The 16,739-nt window shown below is 25.4% G+C and overlaps 3 protein-coding genes across 3 annotated transcripts; all 3 read left to right on the top strand.

Moving 5' to 3' along the window:
* Window positions 1-175: 175 nt before the first annotated feature.
* Window positions 176-5,574, top strand: LOC111031679 (OTU domain-containing protein 6B). The gene is made up of 2 exons (XM_022311727.1): window positions 176-660; window positions 4,628-5,574. The coding sequence occupies exon 2, from the start codon at window positions 4,634-4,636 to the stop codon at window positions 5,477-5,479; it is 846 nt and encodes a 281-aa protein (XP_022167419.1). The 5' UTR covers window positions 176-660; window positions 4,628-4,633; the 3' UTR covers window positions 5,480-5,574.
* A 239-nt stretch (window positions 5,575-5,813) lies between these two features.
* On the top strand, window positions 5,814-8,396 carry LOC111031674 (UPF0669 protein v1g209471-like). The gene is made up of 4 exons (XM_022311720.1): window positions 5,814-5,838; window positions 6,658-6,790; window positions 6,867-6,989; window positions 8,213-8,396. The coding sequence occupies exons 1-4, from the start codon at window positions 5,814-5,816 to the stop codon at window positions 8,394-8,396; spliced, it is 465 nt and encodes a 154-aa protein (XP_022167412.1).
* Window positions 8,397-8,841: 445 nt separating this feature from the next.
* On the top strand, window positions 8,842-15,201 carry LOC111031677 (DNA repair endonuclease XPF). The gene is made up of 16 exons (XM_022311725.1): window positions 8,842-9,024; window positions 9,095-9,274; window positions 9,463-9,643; window positions 10,130-10,282; window positions 10,351-10,464; window positions 10,533-10,681; window positions 10,802-10,956; window positions 11,012-11,148; window positions 11,218-11,445; window positions 11,844-11,990; window positions 12,052-12,189; window positions 12,281-12,517; window positions 12,579-12,752; window positions 13,468-13,617; window positions 13,824-13,919; window positions 14,879-15,201. Exons 1-16 carry the CDS (start codon window positions 8,957-8,959, stop codon window positions 15,149-15,151), a joined length of 2,580 nt encoding a protein of 859 aa, XP_022167417.1. The 5' UTR covers window positions 8,842-8,956; the 3' UTR covers window positions 15,152-15,201.
* The last annotated feature ends 1,538 nt before the right edge of the window (window positions 15,202-16,739 follow it).

The raw sequence follows: 16,739 nt of genomic DNA on the forward strand, positions 1-16,739 counted from the left end.
AAAGTCACACAGCAATACAGAATGGTAAATTATCATTATTATTTCATAGGTATTGTAGTATCGTTGTGACTTCTGCGGTATACGGTTAGGTATGCACCACGGTTAAAGGTACGCTGTTAACTCTGTTATCATAACAAATCGAGTTTTTGGTTAGCGTGAAATGTGAATCATGAATGTTAAAAATGTGATTGTGTAATTTATAGTGTGTACTTACTCCTTAGTGCTTATAGTATTATTTACTTACTGTCTACTGTTTGTACTCTAATAGTGTCTGTACTCTGTACTGCGTATCCGTTCCCTATAATTTTTATCATGCTAAATACTTCTATAGACTATAATAACTAATGCATAATATATATTAATATAAGAGAACTTCATATTGTTTTATGATATTGTGTAGTGTGTACTTAATTACAACGTTGTAGAAAAAACTAGTGAAGGTACCTAATGTCGATTTTATTTGGATGTGTTACGAATTGTTATCCATATTTTACGAATATATCTAAATTGTTTTATGTATGTAATTTTGTTCTAAAATATTAATTAAATAAGACAATACTTCAAATAGTTTTATGAAAATGTTTATTTAATAATATATCCATCATTGGACTAAGTTGAATTATGTCAACTTTTTCATTGCTCAATTGCACATTTATTCATGTAAGTATCTATCAAAACACTATAAAAATAATAAATTGTTTATTTTACTTTCAGTTTTTATTGTATTCGGGATTTTACTAGGGCTGGGCCATCATTAGATATTCATGCTAAATCTTAAATTAGAAATAAGGATAATGATAGTATAAATTATTATTTATTATGATTTAGACCAGTGGTTCTTAACCAATGTTCCATGAAACATAGATGCTCCATAAAGTTAAGGGGACATTGTAACCGTCTCTGTAGTCTCTGTCTTATACATGTACGACATAGCACATTTTTGCTCACAAGTTTTAATTGTGTGCTGTTAGTTTGATATTAAAGAGTGTATGTGTGAATTTACCTAATATAAAATTTAAAGGTAAGATTATTATCTAGGACAGCGGTTCCCTACCAGAGGAGAATTCCCCGCAGGGGGGAATATAGTGATGATGGAATTACGAAAATAATTATGTTATTTTACAATGTGTAAAATTGAAATCACTATATTAGTTATCAGATTATCGGGCATTGATAACAATTATATATTAGGTATATAGAAGAAGACGATAGATCGAGATATTATTTATACTTAATGTTAATATTTTTGTTTTCATATTCAATATTTTTTTCTTATACTTAATATTATTACTTCGTAAGTTGATTTATAATACATTTTTAAAATGATGAAAATAATAAAAGTAAATAGTTGGATATTGTATAATATATAGTTATTTTGTATGTTTTATTTGTACCGCTCACAAAAAAAAAAATGTTTCCTTTACTTTAGGGGGGGGGGGAGGAATGAGATTTTAGTAAATTTACAAGGGAGCGTAGAATAAAAAAGGTTGGGAACCGCTGATCTAGGACATCATGTAGCCTTTTATTGACATTATTTTAAAGTAAATTTTGATCATTTGAGTAATCATTTTAAAATTGTCATAACTTCAAAACAATAATATCAATAAAAGCCTTCATTAGGCCCTAGAAATAATTATACCTTTAAATTTTATAATAGGTAAATTCACTCTAATATCAAAACTAACAGCACACTATTGAAACTGGTGAACGAAAATTTGCTATTTCGTACAAATGTAAGACAAAAACAACACATGCATATACAACGTTTTTTAAAATAAAGTCTATCCAAATTTGAAAATCAGTGAACAAATTAAAATGTTTGTTAAGAAGAATTGTTAGTTTTATTGTCTACAATTATACTGTTTTCTATTGACTAGAATAAATTTGTATACATTTTTACTTTTCAATTTGAATTAATTTAAATTATATGTATATGATATAGGTACTGTTTTATTGTGTGGCTATAAACCTTAAAAATCTTAAAAAAATATAAATTTTCCATGAATCTAAAAAAATTAAGAACCACTGATTTAAAGAATAAAATAGATTTACCTATCTTTAACAGATAATAGTAAATGTGTATGTACCTCCTAATAAAAAAAATCATAATTTTGCATTGGTAGGTAATGTTAAATCAATAAATACCTACTTGCATCTGATGACTGATATCAAAACCTTGTTAACTAGAAAACCCTGACTTCAATAGGTATATACTTGTTACTTATTATATACTAGTTACTTATTAAATATACTGTATAATAAATTCAATAATAATACTTATTTTCACGATTGTATATTAAAATTAAAATAATGAATTATGTTTGCCTACTATTTTCTAGGCTTTTATCCTAAAATTGAATATATTTTCGGAGTGTGTCATTAGGACCGATTTAAGCGTATATAAAGATAGTTAAAAGAAAAAATTATTTAGCTCTTTTAAATTAAATTTATTTCAGTTAAATGTATTAATATATTTACTAAACGTTAAAGGACTGTAGTTAATCCCTTAGTTAATAATCTAGAGAACCAAAGTTGATGATTTGAATGATTTGATCATCAAAATTTTCAGAAAAAAAAGCTCTAACAGAATCCATCAAAAAATTTAGTTATTACCATCTGAAAAAAATTAAATTGATTTTCTGTTGAAACAACTACATGCAAACAAATTTTGAATTTGTCAAAAAAAAATTGCTTGTTAAAAATAAAAACTCGTCTTTTTTCATTGTTTCCAAATTCCGTATCATTGATTCTAAAATATCAAGGTTGAAAAAACTACATGCAATGACATAATACACACCCGGTATTTGGGAATTTAATCTGGATTAACAGATTTCCTCATTGCTTTATAAATTTTCTAAATTATACTTTAAATAATATGTAGGTACTTTAGTACTTATAAAATAATAGATTTCTTTATTTATAGGTAAAATAAATATTATTTTGTTTATTCATACGTCATTAGTGTTAAATGTAAAGTGTACTTATTAGACTAATTATTAAAATTATTTTTATTCAATAAAATATGAAGAATTATTTTTTGATACCTAGGTATTGAAATTTATCAAAATTCAAGATAACATTTTATTTTAATTGTATTACAATTGTTATAAATAAATTTAATATATTATTGGCAAATAACTTCTACATTGCCTATTATAAAAATGTTATAATAAAATCAAATAAAAAAATTGAAATCAAGGTTTTTAAAATGTTTGTTATTTTCAATCTAAGTATCCAAATATTCCTCCATTGCCTATGTTCTAGCTAGTATGTATGTTTAAAAATAGTATCTACAATAATATTAATATTTTATCTTTGTATTAGGCTAGAGTCGGGGTCTCCAAACTTTTTTATATATATAAAATATCAAAAGCTCTTAATGGCTCTCAAACGTGTATATACATGTCATATAATTTTTAATTTTAGATACATATATTTATATATATTTTAAAGAATAGTTCTTATAATATACTTAGTTATAAGTATGATATGGGTAATAATTGACAAATGTGCAAGATTACGATTTTGGATGTTACACATATTTTAAGATTATTTACTGTTCTTTGGGGGCTGCTGATAACTTTTTCGATAGTTTGGAGACCCTTGGGCTGGAGTGACATTAATTAAAAACTATTAAAATATTATTAAATCATTCTAAGTTGTTTAAAAGCTATGAGGTATTAATCCAATTACTTGCTAAATATACAAAACTGTTGTACAAAGTAGAATAAATATAAATTATTTGTACTATTAACTTAATAAAAATAACAAAAACAATGTGGTAAAAGAAAATAATTCAGCTTAGTTAGGGCTCACTTGGCTGTTGAAAATAGTATTCATGGACAGATTTACTTCAAATAAACCACTTGAAAAACATTTTTTAACTCTTACATACATTATGTGTTGTTTTTTAGTATGACAGACATATTTTATGATTTAAAACATATACTATTGTGATACCCTCTAAAGAAATTCCAAACATAAAAATATTGTCAATATACCTAGTATTTGCTATTGAAAACCTATTTTCTCAGACTTGGACTTCAAAACTAAGTCCAGCTGCCAAATGCTGACTTTATCATCAATTTCAGCATGCTTAACTACAAGGGTTAAAACAAAAAAAAGAGTGTTCAGTATATCCTATATTCAGTTATTTGCCTCTCCTTGACATTGGTTACATACACCACCCATCTCAGTGATAGGTCTTCAATTTACGCTAAACAAAGTGTAATTTATTAAGATGACTTATGCTTAACAAAACAATTTGAACTTTTCAAATAATTATAACTTATTACCTGGCCATACTAAAAAATGGCAATGTATTATACTTTAAAATTTAAATAAAATTATCTTATATCCTATCATTATGAACACATTATTCAGCAGCCATGTAAACTACAATTGTTAAAATTGTAAAATAATATTTGATGTTTATTGGATTATTGAGAAATATTATATTAATATATATTTAATACATTGGCTAAGTTAAAGCCCAGCCCTAATTAACATTGAAATTTAAATAAACGTGATATTTTAAAATGTTTGACATGTATTGTATGAGAAATTATTTTTTTAATTTTAAATTATTTAGTGATTTATATTTTAAAGTAACATACTATATATCTAGTGCTAAATGGAATCAGTAAACGTCGAAACTAAAGAAGACATTTTGCAAAGACACAGAAATGAGAAAAAAGACATGCAATGTAAGATTCAATCAATGAAGAAGTCTGTAGCAAAAGGTGATCGGAAGAAGAAGAAAGAAGTTGCTGAGCAAACAGCAGAAATTGAAGCCAAATTAAAGCATAAACATTTAGAAGAACTAAATACATTTACAGAAGAAGATGAAGAACCATCTCTGATAAAAAATTTACAAGAAGTTAAAATTAATGGTACTGCTGCTAAAGTTAGTAGAGCTGAAAAAAGGCGATCAAAAAAAATCACTCAACTGAAAGAGAGACAAGCATTAATTGAAGAACATGATATTCAAAACATTGGCGGAACACGACATCTAGAAACTCAAACATTAGTTAGGAAACTCAAAAATCTAGGTTTTGTTATTTTTGATATTCCTTCAGACGGCAATTGCTTGTATAGTGCTATTGTACATCAGCTTAAAGAAATATGTGGACAGACTTTTACTGTACCCGAAATTCGACTTAAGACTTCTGACTTTATCAAATGCAACAAAGATGACTTTATACCTTACTTAAGTCATCCAGATACTGGAGAAATGTTAACTGATCAACAATTTATTGAATATTGCTATCAAGTAGCAAATTCAGTTCAATGGGGTGGTGAAATTGAACTGAGAGCTTTATCCCATATATTCAAAATACCAATCAAAGTAATTCAAGCTGAAGGATCTGATATAACTATTGGAATAGAGTATACTAATTGTAATAAAGCATTAATATTAGTGTTTCACCGACATATGTATGGTTTAGGTGAACATTATAATTCTGTATGCCCAATTTAGTATGGATTCATGTTGTATACTGAATGTTTCTAAAATTCTAATATTGATTAAATATATAATTAATTTGAAAATAAATTTGCATTTCTTATTCAATATTTTGAAAAATAATTTTTTTCTTTAAGAAACACAAGGTTATAAAAATAAATAATTATTATTTACTGCATAGTAAATGAAGTTTATTTGTACTAAAAACTAATGTTATGTTTATATTTTATCCATTAAACATATACATTGATAACATTGTAGTATGTATGCATATTACATACCTTGTTTCTTATTGTTATTAAGCCTCTACTGAAAGTATTTAAAAGATCATTAATTAATATTCATAAAAATGCAAGATAATTTTGTGTTTGGTGGTACAGAAAATAATGATTAGATAATTGCATGTAAAAAAACTGATTGATTTTGTAACTATAAATACTTTTTTAAATATACCCTAGCTGTCTTTGTCAGTATTTATGCCTGATATAAAGACTTTTACACTATTAGTCTTAATGTTATAATATAACAAATCAGTGGATTCTGTGAATTGCGAAAATTAATTCCCCGAGAAAGAACAATATTCTCACACAGTATTTTTCAATGAAATTGATTGAATAAATACAACATTATTATTTTTGATTTACATGCTCATGACTAAATAGTATATCAAATTAACAATTGTATAAGTTCAACAGTTATTAAATTGAATATCAAGCTATATCAAGTATTAAAGAACCATTATTTAATTGAAAATTAAAAAAATCTAGCTATATTTTATGTTGATAATAAACATAATAACCTTTCAAACATCAACAGCATTAATAAATAACACTAATAAATAATGATATTATTTTGTACTACAATATCTAAAATGTTGTAAAAATGTTTTATTTAAATGGTTGAATTAAGTATATTTATTGAAATTATTTATTAATTTATCAAAGTATTGTGTTTCGAGGATCTTTTTTCCTAGTGTGAGAATTCTTATTTAGGGCTTTTATTTTCCTGATTAGTGGGCTATACATTATGCAAATTCCTTAATTGTTAACAGTTCCCTAAATAATTGATACTGCTTACTGTCTTAAAACATATTTAATTATATGATTTATATAATCTATATTGTATATTTAGTAGTTATACTTAACATTATAGTTAGGAGACAAAAAAAAAATTATTTATTTTTCAGCTTTTAGTGTTGATATTAGTGTCTTCTACAAGTTCTTTGCAGAATATCCTACACTCAATCACTGGTGTTGTTTCAAAAAATAATTTCTCATATTATACACTACAAAATAGAGGATATATTTCTATTGTATTGAAATCTGAGTAAGTAGTCTTAACTTTTTAACATGTTATACATGTTATACTTGTATATTAAATATGTATATTTCTTTTAATTTAGAGAGGGTGACGCTGATTTATACATATCTCAGCCTCATATTTCACATCATCCTACTTTTGATCCAGATACATATTGTCTTCAATCTACTACATGTGGAATTGATATTCTTCATATACCTAAATGGTAATTAAAAAGGAAACCCTGATTACTTGATAATATGTTCTAAGACTATTTTTCTTTACCTTTTTGTATCAACCCTTTGACAAACAATGCCAATTATAGATATTATTACAATTTTTATCATATGGCTCCTTATGAGGAGCCATGTTAATGTTAATATACAATTTTACATTCAATGTTTTTTCTTTATTTTGTAGAGTTTTATATCCTAAACTGGTGTTTTTTCGTATTTAGGATAAATTTTTACTTCACTATAAAAATGAGAAATTCATAAATTTTTTCTTCGTTCCTAATTTGCTTTATAAATAGATCCTGTGATTAGTGTATTTTCAATTTGTTCCTCTAAGTATAAAGTAAGCAAAAAATAAATATAAACATTTAACTATTCCAGTTACATTGGTTTAATTCTTTTTTTCTTCAATTTAAATTCTGAGTGTAATCTTTGTATAAATAAACATACAATTTACTAACACAAATTATAACATTTCAAATTAGTTATTAACTGAGGGTAATAATGATGTCCATACTCTATTAATAATCAAAAGTTATAGTTAAATATAAGTTACCAAATAACTTGTACTACAATATAATTTTTTTTTAAACTCAATAAATCCATCAATTTTAATCTAAATTAACTTTGATAATTTAATATGGTATTTACATTAAAATGTTTAATTAAAATTAAAATTTATTCATTAATTGTTTTTTTTTTATTTTTAACTATTGACATATTATATTAAGTTAATAAATTAATAAGATTGATTTAAATTGTTTTTATAATAAAATTCCAGAAATCAGAATCCTAAATATAATTTAAATATAAACGCACATCATTTTATAATTTTGTTATATTTTATTAATTTTACAGAAACTAAATTAAAAAATAATAATTGCTCAAGTATGAACCCTGTATGTTTTAAACAATATTATTTATTTAAAAAAATAATAGTTTTTATAAATGAAAAAAAAAACTAATAGAATGTCACAATCTCATTATTATTATCAATTATCATAATCAAATATTTTGGACCAATGTGTTACACTTTCAAAAAAAAAAGTAAAATATTGATATTATTTAGCATAGTAATTTTTCTTATTTCAAAAAAAAAATATCTTTGGTAATAAAATTATAACTATTATTGTCTTGCCTATTTTTATGTAAGTCCCTTATTGAGTTAAATGTAAATTTAATAAACTTCTTTCATGCTTTATTAAATACATTATAGGTTTAAACGGCCTATATACCTTGGTATTTATGGTCATCCATCTAATGAAATTGCCAGTTATACTCTAGACATAATTCAAAATTCAGATCCTGGTGAAGAATTTAACTTGAATTTGTTTGAATCTGAAGAAGAAAATGAAACTCAATCTATAAATAACGACAAAAACAATGATGTAAGGAATTAAATTAAATTAAATAACTGTTATACTATTACTAAAAAATAACAATAACAAATACTTATTTAGAAAAATTACTGTGGTATTTCAGATATTTTATTAGAGGTAAATAATAGTGAAATTATGTTTAAATTAAAAAAATTGTTTTTGTTGAAAAATTCTTACTATACTCTTCTCCAGGAGAGAACATTAGCGTTTTGCTCATGCAAACTGACCGTAGTAACATGCCCGAAGTCCCATTTTCTAACGATTTGTGCTGTGACTATATAGACTGTTTATTTATATATTATTATATTGTCGAGCTTTGCCGAGTGTACCAAAAGTTAACGAGGCATTGTTGAGTGGGGAATGTGCGGTATTGGTCACGGTAATGTTCTTTCCTGGCGCAGAGTATAAGAAGTACTTAAGATAAATTATATATTAACTTTTATCATTATTATTATTTAAGAAAATTAATGAAAATGCCGAACAAGTGATAGATTCCTTTACCTTATCACTACAATTATTTTGGAATTTTATTGGTATCATCTTGGAAGTATTATTCTTATGAACGTTAATAATTGAACAAAATGCTCCCATATGAAAATCAAATGTTTCTGGATATATTACATGAGGATGGCCTTGTAATATGTGCTAAGTAAATTTAACATTTGTTTCATATACTTATAATACAATTATATTATTTTAATCATAAACTATTTGTGTAGGGGTCTTGGATTGGAAATTGTGTTATTAAACATTATTAAAGTGTTTTGTGACCCTGGTAACTTGGTATTAGTTGTTGGTTCATCTACTCCCGAAGAAGATTTTTGGATTACTCAATTAAAAAAAGATGGTATTAAACCATTACCAAAAATACTATCAGCTGACATTTCAATAGCTGAAAGGTAATTCAGTATAGTATACAGAATTATTTTGGCCCATATATTTATATACCAGATGAGTTACCTTGTTTTCTTGTTTCCTACGTTAACTTTATGGGAAAACGAGAAAACACTGTGGCCACCTTGATAAACATGAAAACATGTGTACATAATATACATTTATTCATATCAATATGTATACGTTTTTTTAGAGAAAAAATTTATCTTCAAGGTGGAGTATTGTTTGTATCATCCAGAATATTAGTTGTGGATCTTTTAAAACACAGAATTCCCACACCACATATAACTGGATTTTTGGTTTGCCGAGCTCATAATATTTTAGAATCTTGTCAAGAGGCATTTGCTCTAAGATTGTACCGCATGGAAAACAAAGTAATATTTATGTATTAAAAATATTAATTTCTACAGTAAAATCACTATAGTTTTCTTAGAACTTTAGAAAACTATTAACTGTTATTAATCTATTTTTTTTCTTTTGATGTGTTGTTATTATTGGAGTAAATTTATCCATTATAATTCTTAATGCTCAATGGTAACAATATTTTCTGTTTTTTTCTCAATATTTTAATTATAAAAAATAATGTAAAATACTACAAATTTTGTACAAATTTGGTAGTATTTTACATACTAATCAGTTATTACTCATTTAAAAATGTATAAAAAAAATAAATGTGGTCGTGGTAACCTTGAAATGTTAGGTAGTGTTATTATTAAAATAATGCCATATTTTATAAAAAATATTACATTATATTATTATATTATTTTAGAAAAAAGCTAAAAAAAACTTAAGTTTATTCCTATTATAAAAGTTAATAGAATACATTTAAACACAAATGAATTTTAATAATTTTTTTTCAGAGTGGATTTATAAAAGCTTTTTCAACCTCATCACAAACATTTACTTATGGATTCACTAAAATTGAAAAAATTATGAAAACTTTGTTTGTTCCTAAATTATATCTTTGGCCTAGATTTCATCTTGCTGTCAAGTCAAGTTTAGATAAAATAAATGTAATATCACAAAATTTTGTTTTAGGTTAGCTAATTATTTTTAATTTTAAATGTATTTATAATTTTAGCCTGAAGTTATAGAGTTACATGTTGAATTAACACCTGCTATGATAGAAATCCAAACGTCTTTACTTGATCTTATAAATTATTCAATTAAAGAGCTTAAGAGACTCAATCCTTCGGTAGGTTACATCTGTTTGGTATAATTTAAAAAAAAGATATTTTTGACTTAATATTATTTTATCTATAGCTTGACACTGAAGAAATTACTGTTGAAAACAGTTTATCAAAATGTTTTCATAAAATATTACAAACACAATTAAACCCAATTTGGCATAGATTAAGTAGTACTACAAAGCAATTGGTGTCTGACCTTAAACTTCTACGAAATTTAATGATGTAAGTGAACAAATAAATTCATGCCGATCTATTTTGAACACTTCATGTTATTATTGTTTTTTTTATTGATATCACAATTATTTATTGTTTAAAAGTTGTTTAAATATGTACATGTTTTAGGTCTGTCACATCTTTAGATGCTGTTCGATTTCATTCCATGTTATCAAATTATTCTTCTGTAGATTATGTACATCGTAGTTCAGGATGGTTATTACTTGATGCTGCAGAAACATTATTTATTACAGCTAAACGTCGTTTGTTTAATTCTAAAAAAGGTATTTAAAAAATGTTAAATAACTAAACGTCATTAATGCATTTTATTTTGTTTAGAAATTTGTCCGGAACATAATCCCAAATGGGGAGGATTGGCAGAAATTTTAAAAGAAATTGAACAGAATTCAAAAGATAATGGTGAAATTGTATTAGTACTTGTACAATCTGCAAAAACGTGTTGTCAATTAAAAAATGTAATAGTATTAGTACATATTTTTAGCAAATCTACATAATATTTTGGTAATAATTTATGGTTTATATAGCTTCTTGTCAAAGGAGCTGATGATTTACTCTTAAATTTGTATAAAAAACATATTAAAGATAAGCCAACAATATCTACCCAAAATAATACAACTAATGAAGAATTGGAAGTAAATGATAATTTAAACAATGAAGAATTGGATGAAGACGATTTAAATAATTGTTTCACTTTAACTCAAAGTAAAAATGAAGATGGATTAAGGTTCACTGAATGTGCTAATGAATCTCGAGTAAACTATAATTGTTTTTAATAATAATATATGCCTTAATAACTATTAATTGAATTGTTTAATTGTTTAATGTATACTTTATAACAGGGGTCATTAACCATTTCCAATAACTGAGCTACCTATTTTAAACATTTTTAATATCTACTAATATTTATTTGAGTATATTGTTTATAATATTACATGCAGCATAATAATAAATTGTACAAGAATATTCTTATTTATTATTTCACCATTGATAAATCGTATATATTCTTCAAAACAACGACTGGTTGTCGACCCCTAATTTATAACATTATATTGTACCATGAATAATTTTATTTTTATTAATATAGTAATATATACTATACAAGATAAAATAGTATATAGTTTATGAAAATAATAAGTATAATTTGTTTTAGAATGAAACATTAAAAGAACCAATTATAGTATTACAGCAGTATAAAAAAGATGGAGATTTTTTATCTCTTCCTCGCACACTAAGGGAGTTACAACCTAAATATATTGTTATGTATGATGCAAATATGACAGCAGTCAGACAAATTGAAGTGATATTTAGTCTTTTTAATACAATTACAATATCTGCAATATATAAATATTATTTTATAGGTATTTCAAAACTCTGATGCCAAATTGAAGTTGGTTGTTTATTTTTTAATATTCGGAGGATCTACTGAAGAACAAGCTTATTTAACTACTCTTAGAAGAGAAAAATTACTTTTTGATTTTCTAATCAAAGAAAAAGCAGTATGAATAATTAATTTACTAAATAATATCCCATTATTATTATTATTATTATTCTCATTGTTGTATCATATTACTGTGGTTTTAAATGTAGGTTATGGTTATACCCAAAGGTCAAGATGGTAAAGATGAAGATTGTCCTGAATTAACTCGAGATCTGGGTGTTCACCCTTCAGAAATGTTGGATGATGACGATAAGACATATAAACCAGGAGAAAAGTCTGGTAAAAAAGAAATTCCTAAAGTTATTGTAGATATGCGGGAATTTAGGTCGGATTTGCCTGTGTTACTTCATCGCCGTGGCATTGACATAGAACCAGTCACATTACAAGTTATTTGCATTATTAAAATATTATTTTTTTTTTGTGTATTATTTTAAATATTTGGTTTAGGTTGGTGATTACATTTTGACTCCAGAAATGTGTGTAGAAAGAAAAAGTATTGATGATTTAATTGGTTCTTTAAAATCTGGTAGATTATACCATCAAGCTTTAATGATGTGTCGTCATTATACAAAACCAATATTACTTATCGAGTTTGATCAAAATAAACCATTTGATTTACAGGTAATTTTCTTAATTTATCATGTTTATATAGGTACTTAAATTATTGTTATTTTCATTTTAGATTGTTAGGTATAATTATTAATCCAAAATACTATTTAATTTGTGTGTATAATACATATTATAGGAATAAAATTAATATTGTATTTAAATTTGGTGAAATATTTTTTTTTATTTTAACGTTATCTGTACTCTGTTTTACATTAAAAAAAAAATACTCATTCAGTCAACTACTGTACATGTTTCATGGTTTTACTACATGACAAGTGTACATAATGCAGATGGGTAGACTTAGTAGGGTGTCAAACATGTGTTGCCTGACTACCATCCGACAAAAACTGGTAGACCATCAGGGTTGTTTCTTATGTCAAACAGAGTATAGAAAGGAAAATATATTATTTTAAAAACTTATTTAATACTTATACTCTATTCAAAATAAGAATATACCTCGGCGACCAGCTATGAGCGTGCCTTTGTTTCAAAGCACTGGCCTCTCTCATTGACGCTGTAGGGGAAGTGTCTGACAATGCATCTGACCTCCGCCAAGATCTATTCTTAACTTGAACAGAGTATATACAACTATACAAGATACTAGACACAGCAGATTTTGAATGCCACTGGAGATGTATTTTAAATTATAATGTTGAAAAGTTATAAATTATAAAATTTTGTTAATATGTAAATTATAACCAACTTCAAATAAATATTTCAATTTCAGGGAAGATTTTATCTTAGCAAAGATATGACAACTAGTCATCGCAATGACATAACTTCTAAGTTGCAATTGTTAACTTTGCATTTTCCAAAGCTACGATTAGTATGGTCTCCTAGTCCTTTTGCTACATCAGAACTATTTCAAGAACTTAAGGTATTATTGGTCTCAAATTAAATAGTTCTAATTTTAACTAAATCTACATTTTGCTAAAAATATATGACATTCTCACTAGGGCTAACTAATTTAAAATATCATGTCAATTTAGCTCAATATTAGTTAAATGAGTGAATATTCATAAAAGATTTTTAATTGCATATAATTATTATATGTCATTTCTTACCTTTATTGTTTTTGTATAGGAGGGGAAAAGCCAGCCAATATCATCAGAAGCTGCCGCAGTTGGTTTGGAGGCAGGACAAAATTTTGATGAAGAAATATACAATGCCATTATTAAGGTTTATAATAATTATAATTAATATACAAGTGCGAATTATTTATTGTGATATTGATTATAATTTCAGATCAAGTACCTATTGTTATTGTATTTTATTTTTAAAAGTCTTCTAATTTATAGGTTTCACACATTTAATTTAATATACATATTATTGTTAGAAATGCCAAACGATGTAAGTATAGGGTTGCCATTTACACAAAAATACCAGTCGGGACACTATAATACCCCCCCCCCCCACAACACACATTTCTTTGGAATTTTTAATAATACCTTTTTTAGTCCAGCGTTATTTAATATTTTTATTATATTATAATTTATACTAAATAAGAAAGTCTAAAATTAGAAATAGCACAAAATGTAATAATAGTATTATTATTATCTTATTCATAAATATAATTTTAAATTATCTAAAAAAATTAATTAGGTACACAATTTTTAATTTAAAACAGAGTGGTCTTACTTATTTACTAATATGTGTATTGTTTAAATCTTATTTTAAGAAACCGATACTTATCCACGTCCCGGCCGGGAAATGAAAAATATCGGAACTCTGTAGTAAAAACCAGTAGTGTCCCGGCAAAATCGGGACGAATGGCAACCCTATGTAAGTACCCTCAAAAAAAAAACTTTCTGTGGAGTCTAAAACATAAATAGTTTTTAGGTTTGTAGTATTCTTTTGATAACAAAAATCAAATTTAGCATACACAATTTTAAATAATAATTTGACGGTTAAAATACTTATGCCATTATTATAATCACTGAAAACCTTAATTTTTCTGTTAGTGGTTTGAGTAAATCATTTGTCTTTTCTACTGTAAAATTATTTAATTAGTACTGTGGAAAATAAGGTGTTTCACAGACTGTTTTTCAGTTGAAATGTTTTTTTAAAGTTTAAATGGATAAAAATAAATATGTTATTATGATTTGTAAATAAATAATATTATTAAAACATTTTTTTAGGATTTCATGAGTAAATTACCAGGTGTTACTACTCAGAATATATTAAACTTATTGAATAAAGGACAGTCGCTTACACATATGCTGAAAATGTCATTACAAGAATTAAAAACAATTGCTGGTAACTCTCTGGATGCAGAGACTTTGTACAATGCACTTCATAAAAAAGTTAAACCAACCACTGAGCAATCTGGTGTTAAGCCTCAAGCAAATAAGGGTTTTCGAGCAACAATGAATAAAAAACGATTTAAACATACAAATCCAAAATCCAAATAATCAAAATAATCTGTATTTTTTATGCTTACAATATTTATTTATCTATTCCTATATTAATAATAAAAAAAAAATATCATGTATCAACATTTAATGCATTTATTTAGTAAGAAACTGCTATATTTGTATAATTGTGTTTAATAATAATGGTTATTTTCTAAATAGTGGCCTGTTTTGTATTATTTGTTGAAATTACATATCTTAAATATTTTTTATCAACCATTTTACTAGTTGGTGCATTTTATATTTTCTGTACTCAGAAAATGTTTGTTAGTACAAGTTGGGCCAGTATTTTGCATACACCTTATGCAAGAAACTACTGGACCGCCATGTTTAATATTATAGTTCATTTTGATCTAATTTTATTTATGTTCACTAAAACGCAGCAACTATGTAGTATGTAAGATAGTCCATAAATAATTTTTTTTAATTATTGATCTATTCATTAGATAAGCTTTGCATTGTAAATTTAATTTAATATAATTTAAAGTTCAAACGATTTACTTGTGAACCTAATACTGTGAATCGTAAGAAAAAATATATGAATAAATACATTTTTATACGCTGAACTGCTGAAGTGTATAAATGTATTGCATTCAATCATTAATACAACATAAAGGGAAACTTGTATAAGTTGTTTTACAAGTATTGAAATAGAAGACACAGTCTTATTTTTTATTAAAAACTTTACCCATATTATAAAAGTGATGATCAATTCTTTCATAAAAATAATTTTTAAGATTTCATAATCCATTAACTTCATGAATGGCCAAAGTGTTGATACTATATTACTAATTATTATAATACTATCCTATTTATTAGAAATTTCTTGATCTACCAAAGATTATTATGCTAGTGATCTTTACTTGTTGACATCATCCTAATTGCCTATCCAAAGGGCTTCAATTACAGATAAAGAACAATAGTAAATAAATTCAATTCTGCAAATAAACTCATAATTCTAACACAAACTTTAGTTATGTTAATCAACACCGAACTGTCCGAACAAATATACTATAATAAGTCTATGATTAAATAAAATAAATAAATTATATATATCAGCATATCAAATATTGAATACTATATATATTTTTTTTATATAGCTTTTATTTAAAACTCTAGCTAATATCATGAGAAAATGAATATTTTAAGGAACCAGCTGGTTGATAAAATTTAAAACATGTGAATAAAAAATTGAACTAGATTTAAATTATAGAAAAAAAAATTTGAAGGGGGGTAATGGGCGCCCGTGGGCAAATGCATTTTAAGAATCAAAATAAAAAAAATATGATAAACTCAGATAGAATTCAATTTTAAAAATAAATGGGAAAGGGGGGCATGGACGCCCACGGGCAAATCCGTTTGGAAAATTAAAAAAAAAATAATTATGAAAAATGTGCATTATAACAAATATTAAAAAATGTAGTCCACAATATCAGAGTACCTGTTCCTAAACTCATTACGTTATTTACAATAATTGTATCATGAAAAAATGAATATTATAAGGAACCAGCTGGTTATCAAAATTTAGAAAAAGGGGAATAAAAAATTGAACAAGTTAAATTATAGAAAAAAAAAATTTGAAGGGGGC

This window comes from Myzus persicae, unplaced genomic scaffold (assembly GCF_001856785.1).
Source record: "Myzus persicae strain clone G006 unplaced genomic scaffold, MPER_G0061.0, whole genome shotgun sequence".
Taxonomy (NCBI): Eukaryota; Metazoa; Arthropoda; class Insecta; order Hemiptera; family Aphididae; genus Myzus; species Myzus persicae.